General features: G+C 56.0%; 2 protein-coding genes across 2 annotated transcripts; one reads left to right on the forward strand and one right to left on the reverse strand.

Moving 5' to 3' along the window:
- The first annotated feature begins 3,529 nt into the window (after positions 1–3,529).
- Positions 3,530–5,452, forward strand: SWSAP1 (SWIM-type zinc finger 7 associated protein 1). Its single transcript, XM_075536510.1, has 2 exons — positions 3,530–3,778; positions 4,696–5,452. The coding sequence occupies exons 1-2, from the start codon at positions 3,530–3,532 to the stop codon at positions 5,197–5,199; spliced, it is 753 nt and encodes a 250-aa protein (XP_075392625.1). The 3' UTR covers positions 5,200–5,452.
- A 753-nt stretch (positions 5,453–6,205) lies between these two features.
- On the reverse strand, positions 6,206–10,604 carry EPOR (erythropoietin receptor). The gene is made up of 8 exons (XM_075536523.1): positions 10,502–10,604; positions 9,544–9,679; positions 8,546–8,718; positions 8,309–8,469; positions 7,765–7,918; positions 7,577–7,664; positions 6,902–6,989; positions 6,206–6,817 (listed from the first exon to the last, which is right to left on the reverse strand). The coding sequence occupies exons 1-8, from the start codon at positions 10,602–10,604 to the stop codon at positions 6,206–6,208; spliced, it is 1,515 nt and encodes a 504-aa protein (XP_075392638.1).
- Positions 10,605–15,822: the final 5,218 nt, after the last annotated feature.

Genomic DNA, 15,822 nt, shown 5'->3' on the forward strand with positions numbered 1-15,822 from the left:
TAGCAGTCGGCTCCGGTATAGATTGCAAACTTGGGAACCTAGGGGACCAGCTGTTTTCCTCTGTCTCGTCTCACAGAGTTGGAATCAACTCGCCAGCAATGACGTTAAGCCTTTTGAGGACTAAGGTAACATAAAAATCTAAATTCCTAACTCTAGGCTCATCGATTTGACTAAGGGATCGGACATCTCTGAGAGGGTTTGATATTGCTAAGTGAGGAGGGGAGCATTTGAGTTACGAAAAAATGGGGCCAGTCGGGGGATGGGGACATGGTTTTTCACGAAGAATGTCATCAGGGAGGGCCCCCTGGGTGCATAGTGGGTTTCCCGTTGGGCTGCAAGGAGACCAAACAGCCAGTTGGGAACCACCGGCGTCCCCAAGGGAGGACAATGAGGCTTTCTGCTCCTGTGAAGAAGCCCAGTCTCAGAGACCCACAGGGGCAATTCTACCCTGTCCTATCAGGTCTCTGGTCGCCGGGAGTTGGCATCGACTGGACGACAGTGAGTTTCCTTTGGAGCCAGTGAAGTTCTCTCTGAGGAGGTGCCCCTGGAGCTGTGCGGGGCGAGAGGAGAGAGCACCCCAGTCTGCGGCCAGGAGGCCCCGGTGTCCAGCCACAGTGAAGTCAGGAAAGGGCAGGTCAGGGAGGTGGCAGAATTGGCCCAGGGGAAAGAGATAGGAATGTTACTGGGTAGACCATGAAGACTGCTAGATCCACCAAGGCTTTTGTTTCCAGGGCTCACACCCCGCCCGGATCCTCAGGGTCTCTTCCAGCCCCCACTTGGGCCCAAGAAACAACAAAATCCAGTCCTGGGCGTGGAGGACGGACCCGGCCTCCAGTTGGCCTCGCTGAGGCTGTCCATGGTGCTGATGTTGAGCACAGGCGGAGGAAGTGTGAACAGTCGCAGTGCGGGACTGGAGGACGCAAGGAGGTGTCTGGAGACAGCGGCATTGGCCTTGCCCACTGTCCCCACTCCAGGATTTGTCTTTGGGGTGGAGAGCACAGATTAGGCTCTACATACTTATTCAAAAGCCACCCTGTCTGTCCCGTGAATCTCGGAGCATTTCAAAGCCAACTCAACCACAACTGAGGTCTGATTTGATGTGAAGTCTGAGCAGGACTCTGCTTTTCTCAGAACTCACTGATGGTTCCGACTCCTGGCAGAAGGAAACACTGCCCAGTCCTGCACCATCCCCGGGGTTCTTGCTGTGCTTGGGACCATTGTTGCTGGCACGGTGTCAATCCAACATGTGGGCGGTCTTCCTCTTTCCCCCCTGACCCTGTAGTTATCCGGCACGGTGTCTTTCTCCAGGGTCTAGTCCCATCATAAAGATCACAGCCTGGGACCCTGTAGGGCAGTTCTGTAGGTCGCTATGGGTAGGAATAGGCTTGATGGCAGTGGGCCTGGCTGACTGTGTGCCAAAGGCTGGTCTAGGGCTCAGTGGAGCACCAGACGGGCAAGGACCCCGCCCCTGGTGAAGCTGACGTTCTAGAGAGGTGGAGAAATATATACCGTGGGAGGTGCTGCATTGTTTGGAGGGAAAGCAAACTGGATAAGCAGGTAGAAAGTGATGGGTATGTAAGTCTAGCCAGGTGGCCAGGCTAAATGGCCTCTCTGAACAGACGCCTGAATGGGGTGGGGATGGGGGCAACAAAACCACAGGGATGTCTCAAAGTCAAGCAAGGGCACGTGAAGGACAGTAGGTCCGGTCGGGGCTGTCCACGGTGCTGAAAGGGAACAGGGAGGGCTGGTGGTCGACTTAAAGTGGTGTCTGGAGTCTTCGGTGGGATGGTGTTTCACTAACGGCAAGGGACTGCCTGTGTAATTGTGGGTGGCAGTCCCGGGTGCTTGTGCACGTGGGGTGCTGCCCAGTGCAGTCATCCATGAGCTGTGTGTCTGTTTGGGGGGCTGAACTGACATGTTTGACTGGGTAATGGAACAGTATGCCTCACAGAGTGAGTGTGTGTGTGTGTGTGTTGGCATACTTGTTTCAGAGTGCTCTGCGTGTGTTTACATGAGAGGAAGAGTGGGGTATGTGAAGAGTGAAGGTGGTAGACAGTTTGGGTCCAATGGGGGCAAGGGAATGGACTGAAGGTTAAAGCTGTTGGTGATGAGGAGTTAGAGGTGGAGCACATGCCGGGATGCCACAGTTGTGTGTGTGTGTGTGTGTGTGTGTGTGTGTGTGTGTAGGTATAGGTATAGCTTGGGGGTGCCCAGCTGTGTGAGTGGGTATATTGAAGAATGTTGTGAAACTGTTTTCTGGGCCCAGAGAAAAGAGAAAGAGAGAAAATCAGGAAATCACAGTTCCACTCTGCCCCTGGGTCTCCTGGCAACAAGACCACTTTGAAGTTACCAGGAGACAGAGTTGCCAGGGCAACATGGGCATGAGTCGCAGCTCTGGGGCGAAGTCTGGGTGAGGAGACCCAGCCAGTGATCACTTGATCACTCTGTCTGCCCCAGTTTCTAATCAATTCTGCCTCACAGCCTGCCTTCATTAGACACACATAAGGTGAGCCTACATTATGCTATGCTCCTTTCAGAGCTTTGGTGACAGAGATGTATAAGGCAAACAAGGTCCCTGTCATGCCTCTGTCTGTCTCCCAACCTGTCTCATCTCTCCTGCCCCTGTCTTTGCTCTATGGCCCTGCCTTTCCCCAGACCCGCTGGGGACAGGGCTTCTGACTGACTCACAGAGACCCGCCAGTCAGGCCCCATCCTCATCATCACGGAGCCCGTCGTGCTAATAATCCATCTTGTTGAGGGTCTCCTGCTTTTTTGCTGCCCCTCTACTTTCCCAAGCACAATGTCCTTCTTTCAGGGACAGGTCTCTCCTGACCTGTCCAAAGTGCCTGAGACAAAGTCTGGATGTTCTAAGGAGCATTCTGGCTGTCCTTTCTAATCCCCTCGGCTACGGAGGCAGCCAATTGAGACCCTCAGAGAAGGCTATCGATGTTTTGCCCGTGGATTCTTTGAACCTGCAGCCCCACCGACGACGACACTGTGCAGGGACAGAGCAGCAGACCAGCAGGTCCTAATATTTCATGTCCGTCCATCTTGCTTGCCTCTGGATTTCATTAATATTTTTTCACCTCTCAGTTGTCATTGGGAAACGTCAGCAGACACACACAGACACGTGCCCCCACAATATTCTACTGAGAGATTATGAACCCCATATTGAACCGCTGAGCAAACAGGCAGGGGCCAGGAGACTTTAAGGAATGGTGTTAGTGGCTTGGGCCTGCTCCCCCAAATTCTGACCCTTTATAGATCTCTGAACATCTGATTCGTTCACAGTCATCGTATTCCTGCTGGCTCCCCCGAGGAAGAAGCTCATCTTTTCCAAATGACCCCATTCCTCAAACTGGGTTATTTGCCCCTTCACCGGGGGGAGGAGCAAGGCAAAGGCCGATCTAGATTGATAGACAGCTCCATCGGCCAATGGGGAGTCTAGGAGTACTGTAACCAATGAGGCTTCCCCGTGGGCGGGATTAAGGTCGGAACGGGTAGCCGATTGGGCAAAGGCACGCTGCGAATGGCGGAGACGCTGAGGCGAGTGCTAAGCGCAGGCGGCGCGGCTGGGCCGGGCGAAGAGCACGGGGCCGAAGTCGGGCCTCCTGTGCTGCTGCTCGGCGGCCCCGGCTCTGGGAAGACGGCGCTGCTGTTCGCGGCTGCCTTGGACGTGGCGAGCGAGGGCCGGGGCCCCGTCCTCTTCCTGGCCCGGCGACCTCTGCAGAGGCTGCCTCTCCGGACGCGAGCGGCGTTCGACCCTCTGCGGCTTCAGGTAATGGGGTGGGATTATAGGAGGGCTCGACCAATGGGGGTGGTGGATGGAGGTTTGAGTGACAGGAAGGGCGACCAATCGCGGCGACGGAGGAGCCAGCAGGCACAAGCAGGCTGGGGCGGAGTCGAGGAGGAACGAGAGGCGGGACTATGTGAGCCTAGTTCAGATTGAGTGAGCCGCGATTCAGTGATGGAGCGGAGTCAGCGAGAGGTGGGCTCTGCGGAGAGTGGGGCCAGAGCTAAAATGGGGTCGCGTGTAATGTAATTGGGAGCTCGTACGAATAGCACAGGAGGCAAGGATGGGGCAAGACCAGGGGGCGCAAGGGACAAGTTTTCTGTGACATGGTTCCCCCGAGAGCTTAGATCCCCAAACTTAGGCTCTCCACCCACTTTTTATTTTTCTCCACGCACCCAAGCCCTGGCAATTAGGAATTTCTGTGCTGTAACCCAGCATCCAGGATAAAGGTCTTACTGCTGTGAGTCAAATTGAATCCTAGCAGCCCTCCAAGACAGAGTGGAACTGCTCCTGTGGGTTTCCAAGACTAACTTTACAGGGCAGAAAGTCTCGTCGTTCTCCCCCCCCCCCCACCCCCACCCCGTGAGCAGCTGAAAGTTTAAAGCAGGGAAAAAACGTAACCCTCCATTGCAGACAGAGCTCTAGGACAGGATAGAACGTGGGTGTCTTTTGCAGCGCCCCCCCCCCATCATTCTCGTGCCCCCTAGGGGGATGCACTACTTAGACATTTGAGGCAAGACACCTTAACTCACTTATCAGCGGTGAGATTATTTGGCAGGTCAGAGCTGCATCCTCCTCCGACTGAGGAGGGAGTGAGAACCCCGTCCAGGGAAGCATGGAAGCAAGCAGGATGGCCAAAGCTGTGCTTCTGGTGCTGAAGCTGCCTTGTCTTTTCCTTCTAGAAGATCCGCTTCCAGTACCCACCCTCCATGAGGGAGCTTTTCCGGCTCCTGTGCTCTGCCCACGAGGCCCAGGGGCCAGCCCCCGCCCTCCTGCTACTCGATGGCCTCGAGGAGTACTTGTCAGAGCACCACGGGCCCCACGAAGCTGCCCGCCTGGCTGCCTTGCTTCTGGACACTGCTGCCCACTTCAGCCACCGGGCTGGGCCCAGTGGGGACTGTGGGCTCATGGTAGCCCTCCAGACCCAAGAGGAAGCAGACAGTGGGGACATGCTGCAGTTGGCACTGCTCCAGCGGTATCTCTCTGCCTGCTGTTGGCTGCAGCCAGATGCACCAGGCCCAGCGCAGCGCTGCCTCCGAGTCTGTCTGGAGCCTGGCAGGCCGGGCCCCAGGACAGAATGGTTGATGGCTTTCCAGCCAGATGGAGAGATGGCCATCACCCCATTGTCTGCTGAGGTGGGTGACCCCAGCCCAGACCAGGGCCCCTGCTCCAGAGGACAGCCCTGAGTTTTGGAGTACAACTGCGTCTCTCTGTTTGTTCCCCATTTCTAAGCTGAGGGTTGGAATACTTAACCTCAGGGACACAGTGTGAAAATTCCAAACCCAAAAGAATGTCCAGTGCCTTGGCCTCGTTTCAAGGAGCTGTCGCACACTTCTGCCCAAACCACATATTGTTTCATGTTGCTCTGACCTTTATAAAACAAGTTTTATACTAAGTGCCATCGGAGACGTCTTTTCCCATAAACAGTTGTAAGATTCAGCCACGTGTTTGTTTTTGGTTTTTCTCATTCACTGAAGTGAGTTTCTTACACATGTCCCCTGTCCCGGGGGCTGTTTCTGAGTTTGAGAGTGTTTACCCGGAAGTGGAATTGCTGGAGCCAAAGATGTTATGTATTGTTACCGCCCCCCTCCCAACCATAATATTATTTTCGTTGCTACTTTATAACTGTCATTTTGCTACTGTTAGGAATTGGGTGACCCCTATGAAAGGATCATTTGGCCCCCAAAGAGGTTAAGACCGACCGGTTGAAACCGCTGCCTTAGACAGAAACGCCTGGGCCTCTGCCTTCTCCCCAGGATGGCAGCCCACCTGTTTCGAGTCGAGGGATGAGAGAGACACACTAGTGTGCTAAGTTACCAAGACTTAACGTCATTCATTAAAACAACTAGTGTCATTTACAGTGACGAGTCCATTTACTTAATGCTGGTCGTTCAGGCACCAGGTCCACAGATTCAGACAGAGAGCTCAAGGATTTTTATTCAGGCCTCGACCCAGGGAAGAATGGGTGTTTGGAAAAGACACGAGAGAGGAGCTTGAGCTGTCCCTTAATATATGCTGATTGAAGAATTCTGGGACGCTCTGATGGCCTGAGCTGGATGGACTGGGCCGTACACTCATATCAGCCATGCCCCCAGCCCTGAGGAAGAACACCCTTCCCGGTGAGTCTTAGCTCTGGATTGGAACTTGTGTGCTGAGCTGTGCTGGATCCCCAGGCACCTCTGGACTGGGCTCCTAGGTGCAGGCTACGTAGCTGGGGGGTGGGGGCTCTGGGGTGGGGACAAGGCTGTTCTCATAGGGGTTGGGGTAAGGGGCGTCAGAGGCATCTCCTGGGCTTCCCTGGGAGCCTCCAGAACTGTAGTCAGTGGAGATACCGGAGTCAGAGACCACGAGGTAGAGGTACTTAAGGTGGGGTGGAGTGGGGGGCAGCGCAAGGGGCAGTGCCCGTGGACACAGGAGCTGGGAGCTGGGGTCCAGGATGGTATACTCGAAGCTTGCAGCTGAAGCCCCCTCTGGCCTGGGCTTTCTAACCAAGACGGATGAGCAGGAGGAAGTGTCTGAGTCCGAGTCCGTGGTTGCTGTGCCCACGCTGCCACTGGGCCCCAGCAGGCCCTCACCGGGTGGGCTCTGGGGCAGCAGCCACTTGTCCAGTACCAGATAGGTGTCCCGGGCCTGCTCACTGCCCACTGGCTCCAGCAGGGGCCCTTCATCTGCTGTACCTGGCTCCACTGCCTGGGTGGCCCCCCAGCAGCGCTCAGACAAAACTTCTAGGGGAGCAGGGGGTTCTTCCACAAAGGGGGTGCAGGGGCTCCACCATAAACAGTCTTCATTCTGGTACAACCACAGCTGTGGGAACAGTAGCGACCAGCTCAGAGGCCTGGGGTTTTTGCCAAAAGCCCTGGGCCCCGAGGGAACCAGCAGGCCACCTACCTGGAAGTTCCCCTTGTGCGTGGTGAAGAGGCCCTCAAACTCGCTCTCGGGGCTCGGGATACCTGGCCAAATCTTCTGCTTCAGAACCCTGGGGACGCCAAAGGAAATGGAGGGACCGGGTATGTGTCACCAGATACCAGTATCCTTTCAAGGACCAGTCACGGGGGCACAGGTGCCTGGCCTCAGGTTTCCAGCCTCGGAATCCACAGGGGCAGTTCTACCCTGCGCTGTAGGGTCGCTGTGAGTCAGAATCGTGGCACTGACAGTTTAAGGGTGTGAAACCATCTGGCCTGGGCATCGATGTACATATGCCTGCAGGTGGCTGTTCAGATCACACCGCATCTCCAAGGCCTGATGGAGAACCCCAGAGCTGAGTCTTTCCATGAAATCCATCTGGTTGCGTTTATAAAAGCTAAGGGCGTTGGGGAGTTGGGGAAGGGGCAGCAACTGAGGTGGAAGGGACAGTCAAAGAACGTCCCCAGGAGCAGAACATTTTAACCACGTTGGACCGGGACTGCTGGGCGGAGGGAAGGGTCCCTGCCATCACACATCACTGAGTATCTTGGCCAAATGTCTGCCCCTCTCTCAGCCTGGATCTCCACGGCGCAAGGTGTTCTAGCTCCATCACAGGCCGCACTGCGGACTGGCTGGCGCAGGACCTGGAAGGGGGCTCACCGGCGGTGGGAGAGCAGGGCGAGCACCACCAGCAGCAGCAGGATGAGCACCAGGATGAGGGAGAGCGTCAGGATGAGGGGGTCCAGGTCTGGCAGGCGGGCGGAGAGGAGGTCAGGGTGTGAGCTTGCCCCAGCCCCACCCCAGCCCTCCCTACACCCACCCCCCATCCCCCGCGGACCTAGCCTCACCGCTAGCTGTCCGCAGTGACGCAGTCTCCGACCAGGCGCTCCAGAAGCCACCAAAGCTCGGCTCGGCCATCCGCGCGCGGACCGCGAAGGTGTACCGCGTCCTGCCCCGCAGATTGCTCAGGACACACTCGGTGCGGCCCGGCAGGATCTCGACCTGGGGGCGGGGCCCAGTGAGGGGCGGGGCCTAAGGGGCGGGGCGAGTGGGAAGGGGCGCTCGGGGCGGGGCCTGGAGGACCTTGCCAATCTGGGCGCGGAGGGGCGGAATTCGAACCTTGGCACTAGAATTAGACAAGAAGTGGAGTTGCGGACATGGGGGATTCTGGAAGGTCGAGGAGACACTGAGGAAGGGGCACGGTAGAGGGGTGTGCAGCCCTCTTGGACTTCAGGCAATGGGGTAGTGGGGTGTCAGGGATGGGACCTGGAGGGGAGGGGAGTCGGAGGGCGAGCAGGGGTGCTATGGCTGAGGCGGCCCGTCTGTGCCCTCGCCACCTACCCAGCCCCACTGGGGTCTAAAGATGGGGTGGGGCATGGGGGCAGGCCTCACCCTCTGCGCGCCCCCGGGGGCGCCGCTGCCCGCAGAGACGTCCACTTCGTAGCGGATGTGGCTGGTCATGGGCGCGCCAGGCGGGGGTAGCCAGCGCAGCACCACGTGGCTGCCCTCGTCCGCCTGCAGCACCTCCAGCCCTGTGGGAGGGTCCAGAAACACTGCGGGAGGGGAGGGTCAAGGGGGCGGGGACCGAGACCCCCTCCCGGGACCCCCTCCCTGTCGCGGGGCACCTACCCACTTCATTGACGTGGATGATGCGGTGGTAGCGGGGGGCGCCGGCCGCCGTGACGCGCAGCTCTAGGGGCACGAAGCTCGACGTGTCGGCGGTGGGCAGCGAGCACCAGAAGCGCACCGTGCCGCTGGCCGTGAGCGCCTGGCGCAGGCGGCAGAGCTTCCATGGCTCGCCCCTGTGCATGGAGGGACGAGGGAGGGAAGGGAGCAGTTTGGGGAGGGTCGGTATTGCCAGCTCCTTGGGGCATTTCGGGCACTACCGCTGAGGACCCCTTTGCGCTGCCGTGAGGGATGTGCCCGCCCCGTGGAGGGTGAAGGTCGCCCCGCAGCGCTGGAACCTTGAATCCCTGACACAGGTGTGCAGTTCTCGGAGGAATGCTACATCCCAGCTGCCCGCTAGGGACGCCTGCTCCATACTGTGCAGGTGGGAGTGTCTTGACTTCGGAGCCCGGGTGGTGCAGTGGTTGTTGGGCTGCAAACCACGAGGTTCAAAACCAGCAGCAGCTCCCCTGGGGAACAGCCCTGGAAACCCACAGGGGCAGTTCTATCCTGCCCCACAGGGTTGCCACAAGTCCCAATTGACTTGATGGCAGTGAGTTTGAGTTTTGATTCCATACACTAACCGCAAGGTCAGCAGTTCAAATCCACTCGCTGCTACGCAGGAGAAAGGGGGGGGCTTTCAAGGTCCATAACGACTTAGCAGTCTTGGAAAGCTATGGGGCAGTTGGACCCTGTCCTGGAGAGTCGCCAGGAGCCGGCATCAGCTCAGGGGCAATGAGTTTGGTTTGGTTTGGTTTGGTTTGGGGTTTGGAGGGACCTCGTCCCAGCGGGGATGTCTGGGGGTACCAATGGGAATGTCCCCTTCCTGACTCCATAGACTTCACACCCACAGCGGAAGGGGAGCTGTCCAGTCCTGAACTGCGACCTCCAGGGAGTGCTGTCCCGCCTGCCTGCCCCCTCCACCCATGGGGCCTCTACCTGCACACGGGGGACTCACTCACTCGAGCTGATAGGTGAAGCTGTAGTTGTGAGGGCCCACCCCGACGCTGGCTGCTTCCTCCCAGAAACACACTAAATCCTCCAGCCTCTCGGTGAAGCACAGCAGCTCCTCGGGCCCCCGGGCCCCCAGCAGGGCCGCTGTGGGTGGGTGGGGGAGGTTGATAAAGGGAGGGGGTCTGGGAAGCCTCGTTCCATCTTCCCGGGCCACAGGCCCCCTCCCCTCCGGCCGCCTGTCCTGTCTGATAAGAATGAGCTCCGCCCCCAGCTGAGGCCCCTCGTTGGGCTTTGGTGAGGGGTACCCCAAGAATTCACAGGCACCCCGCTCCCCGCCTTTCGCTCTCCATATACGCAACCGCCCTCCGGTGGCGGGCACCAGGCACTGCGCGCTCAAGGCCTCCCCCTCTGGCTGCCAACCCCGCCCCACCCAGGACGCGCTCCAGGGTGGGTGTGTGCGGTGGAGGCGGGGGGGGGGGGGGCCCTATCTGCGCTGGCAGGCTCCCGGAGGCCCGATAGCGCCAACCGTGGCCCCCGCCCCCTTCCTCGGGCCTGCGGGCATCCAGGGATCTGGCGCCAGACGCATCAGTGTTTACAGTCGCCTGCCGCCCGGCCTGGGGACTCAGACCCAACTGGGTCCTCCTGCGCTTCATAAAGAGTCCACTTGGACAGGGACTGGGTCCTCTGCCCCCCACCCCCCGGGCTCAGTCAGCAGGGGGGCTGGGGTGGGTCGGATCCCACATCACCCCTCCGCCGGTCCCCTGTTGGATTTCCCATATCCAAGGCTGCTGGAAAGGTTAAAAGTAGGGGTTTGTATGCCCCCTTTGACCATTCCTCTGGGATCCAACCTGGGAGTTTTAGATGCCCCTGCAGGACCTTTAAATTCCAACACGCCCCCCCCCCCCCAGAAGCCAACCGTGACCTCCAAGACCCAATGTGGAGATTCACACCCAGCGCTGTCCTTACCTTTGCGTTCAAACTTTGGGTCTGGATTGGGTAAGGGGGCCCAGGTGGTTCCGGCAAGCAGGAGACAGAGAGAGCCAACTCGGGGTGCCCACAGAGGGTCCATGGAGCAGACCCCACGATGGGGGCCCAGGACTCCAGCCCCTCCACCCCGTCTCCACCCCAGTCCACAGCTGGGTCAGCAGCTGCCTCCTCCGGACACAGCTGACCAGTCCCTTCCCGGCTCAGTGCCTCCAAGTGGCAGCTTCCCACCCCACCCCCTTGGGGGCAGGCGGGGCCTGCAGGCCGCCTGGGGAGAGATAAGCGGGAGGCCACAGCTCCGCCTCACTGGGTAGGAGGAGAGGGTCAGGGGCCTGTCGGGTACAGTGGCCACTTGGGGGACGGGAACAGCTCTCTGGTTCTGGCGGACAGACACACTTCCTCGCTGTGTGACCCTGGGCAAGTGACTTACCTTATCTGAGCCACAACCTTTTCTCCTCTATAAAGTATGACCCTGACGGGGACACAGCAAATATTTTAAAAATGTAATCTACTGATAGGATCGTGCCAGCCAACGTCCCTCCCTGGTCTCGAGAGGCATAAACAGCAATGCTAGTAACGGCTACCAGGGGTTGCGCGCTGGGCAGCCTGGCCAGGCAGTGTACACAACACCAGGGTGTGTTTGTAGAATTGCCTGTGCCCTGTACTGAGATGTCGGTTTCTGAAAGCCCTGGGTTCCGGTTATGCCCATGTGGGTATTCTTGCTACCTGGTCTTACGAGGAGCGGGCAGTTCTTTTTGGTAATCTGGAAAGTCACTTTGAGGCAAACCATAAAAGCCTGAGCTCTGGGGGTGTTAGGGGTCTGGTGTTGGGCTGCTAACCTCAAGATTGGCTGTTCAAACCTACTGGCCAGGAGGAAGATAGTCCTAGAAACCCTATATAGGACCGCTATAGGTAAGAATCGGCCCCCATGGCAGTGGTGGGGTTTGTTTTTTTGTTTATTTGGTGTTTGTCTATTGGGTACAAGAAAGAAGTGTAATCTGATCACCAGGGCAATGACTGTGAACCAGACCCCTGGACTGAGGTAGTTAGCTGTCTAGAGGTACCAACCCCCACCAAACAAACAAACAAACAAACACTTTACGGCCATCACATACATTCTGACTCATAGCGACCCTGTAGGAGAGGGTAGAACTGCCCCTGTGGGTTTCCAAGACTGTCACTCTTTACCGGATTAGAAAGCCTACAGGTACACTACCTAGGAAATAGAATGGGGTGGGTCCTTTGGACTTGCCTTAACTCAGGCTAGCCAGTTTAAGCACGGTGCTTGGGGCCCAGTGATTGGCTCAGAGAGGACAGGTGACCTCTGCGAGGCCCGGGACCTTCCAGGATGGCACTTCAGTTGGCGTTGCTGTGAGGAGGGCGCCCCCTTCTGTTGTATGTGGGCTGGCTGGATGAGCGCTCAGCTGTCAATCCATCTTTGCCACCAGCCGGGAAGACATTGACTCCCTCTGCCTGGAAGACTCACCTGCTACCCCACCCTCCAAACCAATCTGACTTGGAAGTACAGTCAGAAGGAATGCTTCTTAGAGGCAAGGATGGTGAGACCGCCTCTCACATACTTAGGACATGTGGTCAGGAGAGACCAGTCCCTGGAGAAGGGCATCGTGCTTGGTGAAGTGGAGGGGCGGCGAGGGAGAGGAAGGCCCTCGGGGGGATGGACGGACACTGTGGCTGCAGCCATGGGCTCAGACAACATCTGTGAGGGCGACGTCGAAGCAGCTGATGCCTCATTCTGTTGTCCATATGCGTTGGAGCTGACTCGGGGCACCTGACCACAGCAGCAGCCCCTTCCTCCATTGTCGTTGTGAAGTGCCTTCCAGTTGTTGGACTCATAGTGACCCGGTGTACAGCAAAACAAACCGCCGACCAGCCCTGCACTGGCCTCGCAATGGTCACGCTTGAACCCCACAGCGCAGCCCCTGTATCAGCCCATCTTACTGAAGGCTCCTCTTTCCCACCCCCAGCCCTCGCCTTGACCCAGCGTGAGGTCCTTTCCCAGGCACAGCCCCTCCTGCATGTCACCCTTGAGGGAGTGAGCTCTTTCTGCATTTGCTCTTGGGTTTGTTATGGATTCGGCGCCCCCTCCCCATCCCCTGGTCTGCGAGGGCTGGGACATTTATCTGGCCCCAGCACTTAGAACAGCATCAGACACGCCATAGAAGCTCCTGAAAACCAGGCCAGAAGATGTAGATGGCCCACTGACCTTGTCTTAAGCACGTAGCCCCTGTGCCCGGTACCTTTCCATGAAAAGAAAGAAAACATTCTCATAGAGAATTTCTTGCTCGGGAAACTGACATTTGGAGTGTATCTGTGAGGGGGGTTTCTAGAACCTGTGACGGTGGGAGGCAAACGCTCCCAGTGGTTAAGTTCACCTGCTGTGGAGTCCGCTCTGACTCCACATGACCTTGGGTGAATAACTCGATCCTCCCAAAGCTCAGGTTCTTCATGGAGACGTTCAGATGAAGATACTGTTAAGGCCTATTCCACAAGGCTCTTTCTCAGGCACTCGGTGGCTAAGTATTCAGAAGTAGACCACCACATTCTGGAAGCTCAGCTGCTGAAACCAGTCCACCCTGGAGGACCCTGCTGGCATTTGAAATACTGATGGTGTAGCGTTCAGTGTCGCAGCAACACGCAAGCCATCACAGCACAAGAGTGACAGGAGCAGAGCTAGACCTTCTGAACAGCCCCCAAACAGTCCTGCTCAAAGCGGCGTCTACCGTAAAGGCATGGGAGGAGCTAGCCTGCCCTAAAGGGTCCCTATGAGACCCTCCTTGGATGCTGTGGCATGACTCACAAGCACAACAGCGGCAGACATCCATGAAGTATCAGAGTGTGCCATGCACAAAGTACCAATCTGGGAATACTGCAAGTCATCACAAATGAAGCGGATTGCATCAGGTTTGATATCAATCATAAGGATCGATAAGGCTAGGCAGCGGTGAGCTGGAGTGGCCTGGTATGGGCCATGATGAATCAGACAGTCACATGGTCTGCTCCGTCAGGAATGCCAACTTGAAGAAGAATGGCGTTCCGTTCATTGCCAAAGAGGACATTTCAAGATCTATCCTGAAGGGTTTTGCTTTGTTTCAATCATTTTATTGGGGGCTCATACAGTTCTCATCACTATCCATCTATCCATCCATCCATCCATCCATCCATCCATCCATCCATCCATTCATCCATCCATTGTGTCAAGCACATTTTAAAAGCATGTTTTACAATCAGGTAAAGTGTTTGTTTGTGCTGTTTTCTCTCACCGTGCTTATTTGTTCTGTATGCTGAGGAAATACCCCCAGATATTGGGCTATATGAAGAAGGACGTGGCTTCAGGATTAGAGGCAGATTCATCAACAACCTGGCACTATGCAGGTGACACAAGCAGGCTGGCTGAAAACGCAGAGGACTAATCGAAACACTTGCTGATGAAGCTCAAAGACGGCAGCCTTCGTTTAATACCGATCGCAACTCAGTGGAAGGGCTTTTATTTTACACGACTCATGATCAGTACCCATGGAAACGGCAGCCAAGAAACCAAACAACATATTGCATTGGATAAATGTGCTGCAAAAAAAAACCTTTAAAGTATGCAAACAAACAAGGATATCACCTTAAAGACTAAGGTGCATTTGACCTGAGCCCTGGTCCTGTATAGTGGTTACAAGTTGGGTTGCAACCCGCAGGTCTGCAGTTCAAAACCACCAGCCAAACCTCTGGAGAAAGGTCTCAGAAACTTATGGGAGCAGTTCTAACCTGCCCTAAAGGGTCCCTAGGAGTTGGCATTGACTCAATGACAGTGGGTTTGTTTTATTTTGTTTTGTAGTATAGCTGATCACCTGTCACGTATACAAAGGCTGGCCAATAATTAAGGGAGATCAAAGAATCGGTGCTTTGAATGAGGGTGTTGGCAAAGAATATTAAATAGACTGCAGAATATTCAATAGACTTGGGAAAAGTACAGCCAGAGTGCTTCTTAGAAGTGAGGAGGGTGGGATTTTGTCTTACATCCTTGGGACCTGTTGTTGAGAGGGTCCATTCATGGCGAAGGGCAGCGTGCTTGGCAGAGAGTCTGTGAAAAGGCGAAGGCCCCTGAGGGCAATGAATGGACACACAGTGGCTGACCCACCAGGCTCAAAGATAACCATGGCCAGGAAAGCCCAGCACCAAGCTGTGTTAGTCCAGGTAACGAGACACAAATCCATAGAAACTCATATGTGTATAAGAGAGAGTCTTATATAAAGGGTAATTGTACATTAAGAAAGCCTCCCAACCCAGTTTAGTCCCAGCCCATAAGTCCAATATTAGTCCATATGTCTGATACCAATCTATAAAGTCCTCTTCAGACTCAAGAAACACACGCAATGATGCTGAGTGAAGGACAATCACAGGCCAGTGGGTAGAACGTCTTTGGATCCAGTGGCGTTGAAAGAATCTCATGCTGGTGGGGGGGGGGGGTCTCTATTTGGTTTCTCCGGTTCCAGAGGTCTGGTTACATCAGGGTAGGTCCATGTGGCATCTCCTCTGGGATTTCTCGAAGGAAGGAAGCAGAGAGAGAAGTCTTCCGCCTCCAAGGAAGAAATCCAACAGTTCCCAGAACTCTCAGGAAAAGACCATGCCCCCACAGAGGCCACATTGGCTATGATCCGATTGACAGACTAGACTCCACCCCTTCACTCTTAATCCTCTCAAATCCCAAATTGACACCAGCTTATGTAACTACCACACAAGCTGTGTGCTCTGTTCTGTTGAGCACAGGGTGACGCTGAGTCAGAACGGACTCAGTGGTACCTAAGCCCATTTCACAGGACCACGGTGAGGATTTAAGGGGCTAGCTCTTGTCAAGTTCTCAGAAGAGTCCCTGGCACAGAGAAAACACAGTAAAAGTTGTTGTTAGGTGCCTTCGAGCTAGCCCGGGACTCGTGGGCTTCCTACCTGCAATGGGATGAAATATGGCCCCTGCCCTTTCTGATGCATAGGATTGCAAGAGTCATGGTCGTTTATTGGGTTTCCTCATGAAACTTTCCACCGCAAATTAGCTTCCCACCGCACCTTGTCGAGGTACATTGCTCCCTAGCTACCTTCTTTTCCACCATGGGTGGATGTCCTCTCTACGTGTTGGAGAAACTGGGTGTTTGGGAACCTATTTTCTAGGTTCCAGACTTATGTTTATAAAAGTTCTGTTTCCAGTGTGTGTGGCTCCAGGGACTGGCTCCCGGGTGAGCACGTGGTACAAGTTGATTCAACGCACATCTTCCCTGAAGAGGCTCTCTTCGCCTGACGGG

The sequence above is a fragment of the Tenrec ecaudatus genome, chromosome 1 (genome assembly GCF_050624435.1).
Source record: "Tenrec ecaudatus isolate mTenEca1 chromosome 1, mTenEca1.hap1, whole genome shotgun sequence".
NCBI lineage: Eukaryota > Metazoa > Chordata > Mammalia > Afrosoricida > Tenrecidae > Tenrec > Tenrec ecaudatus.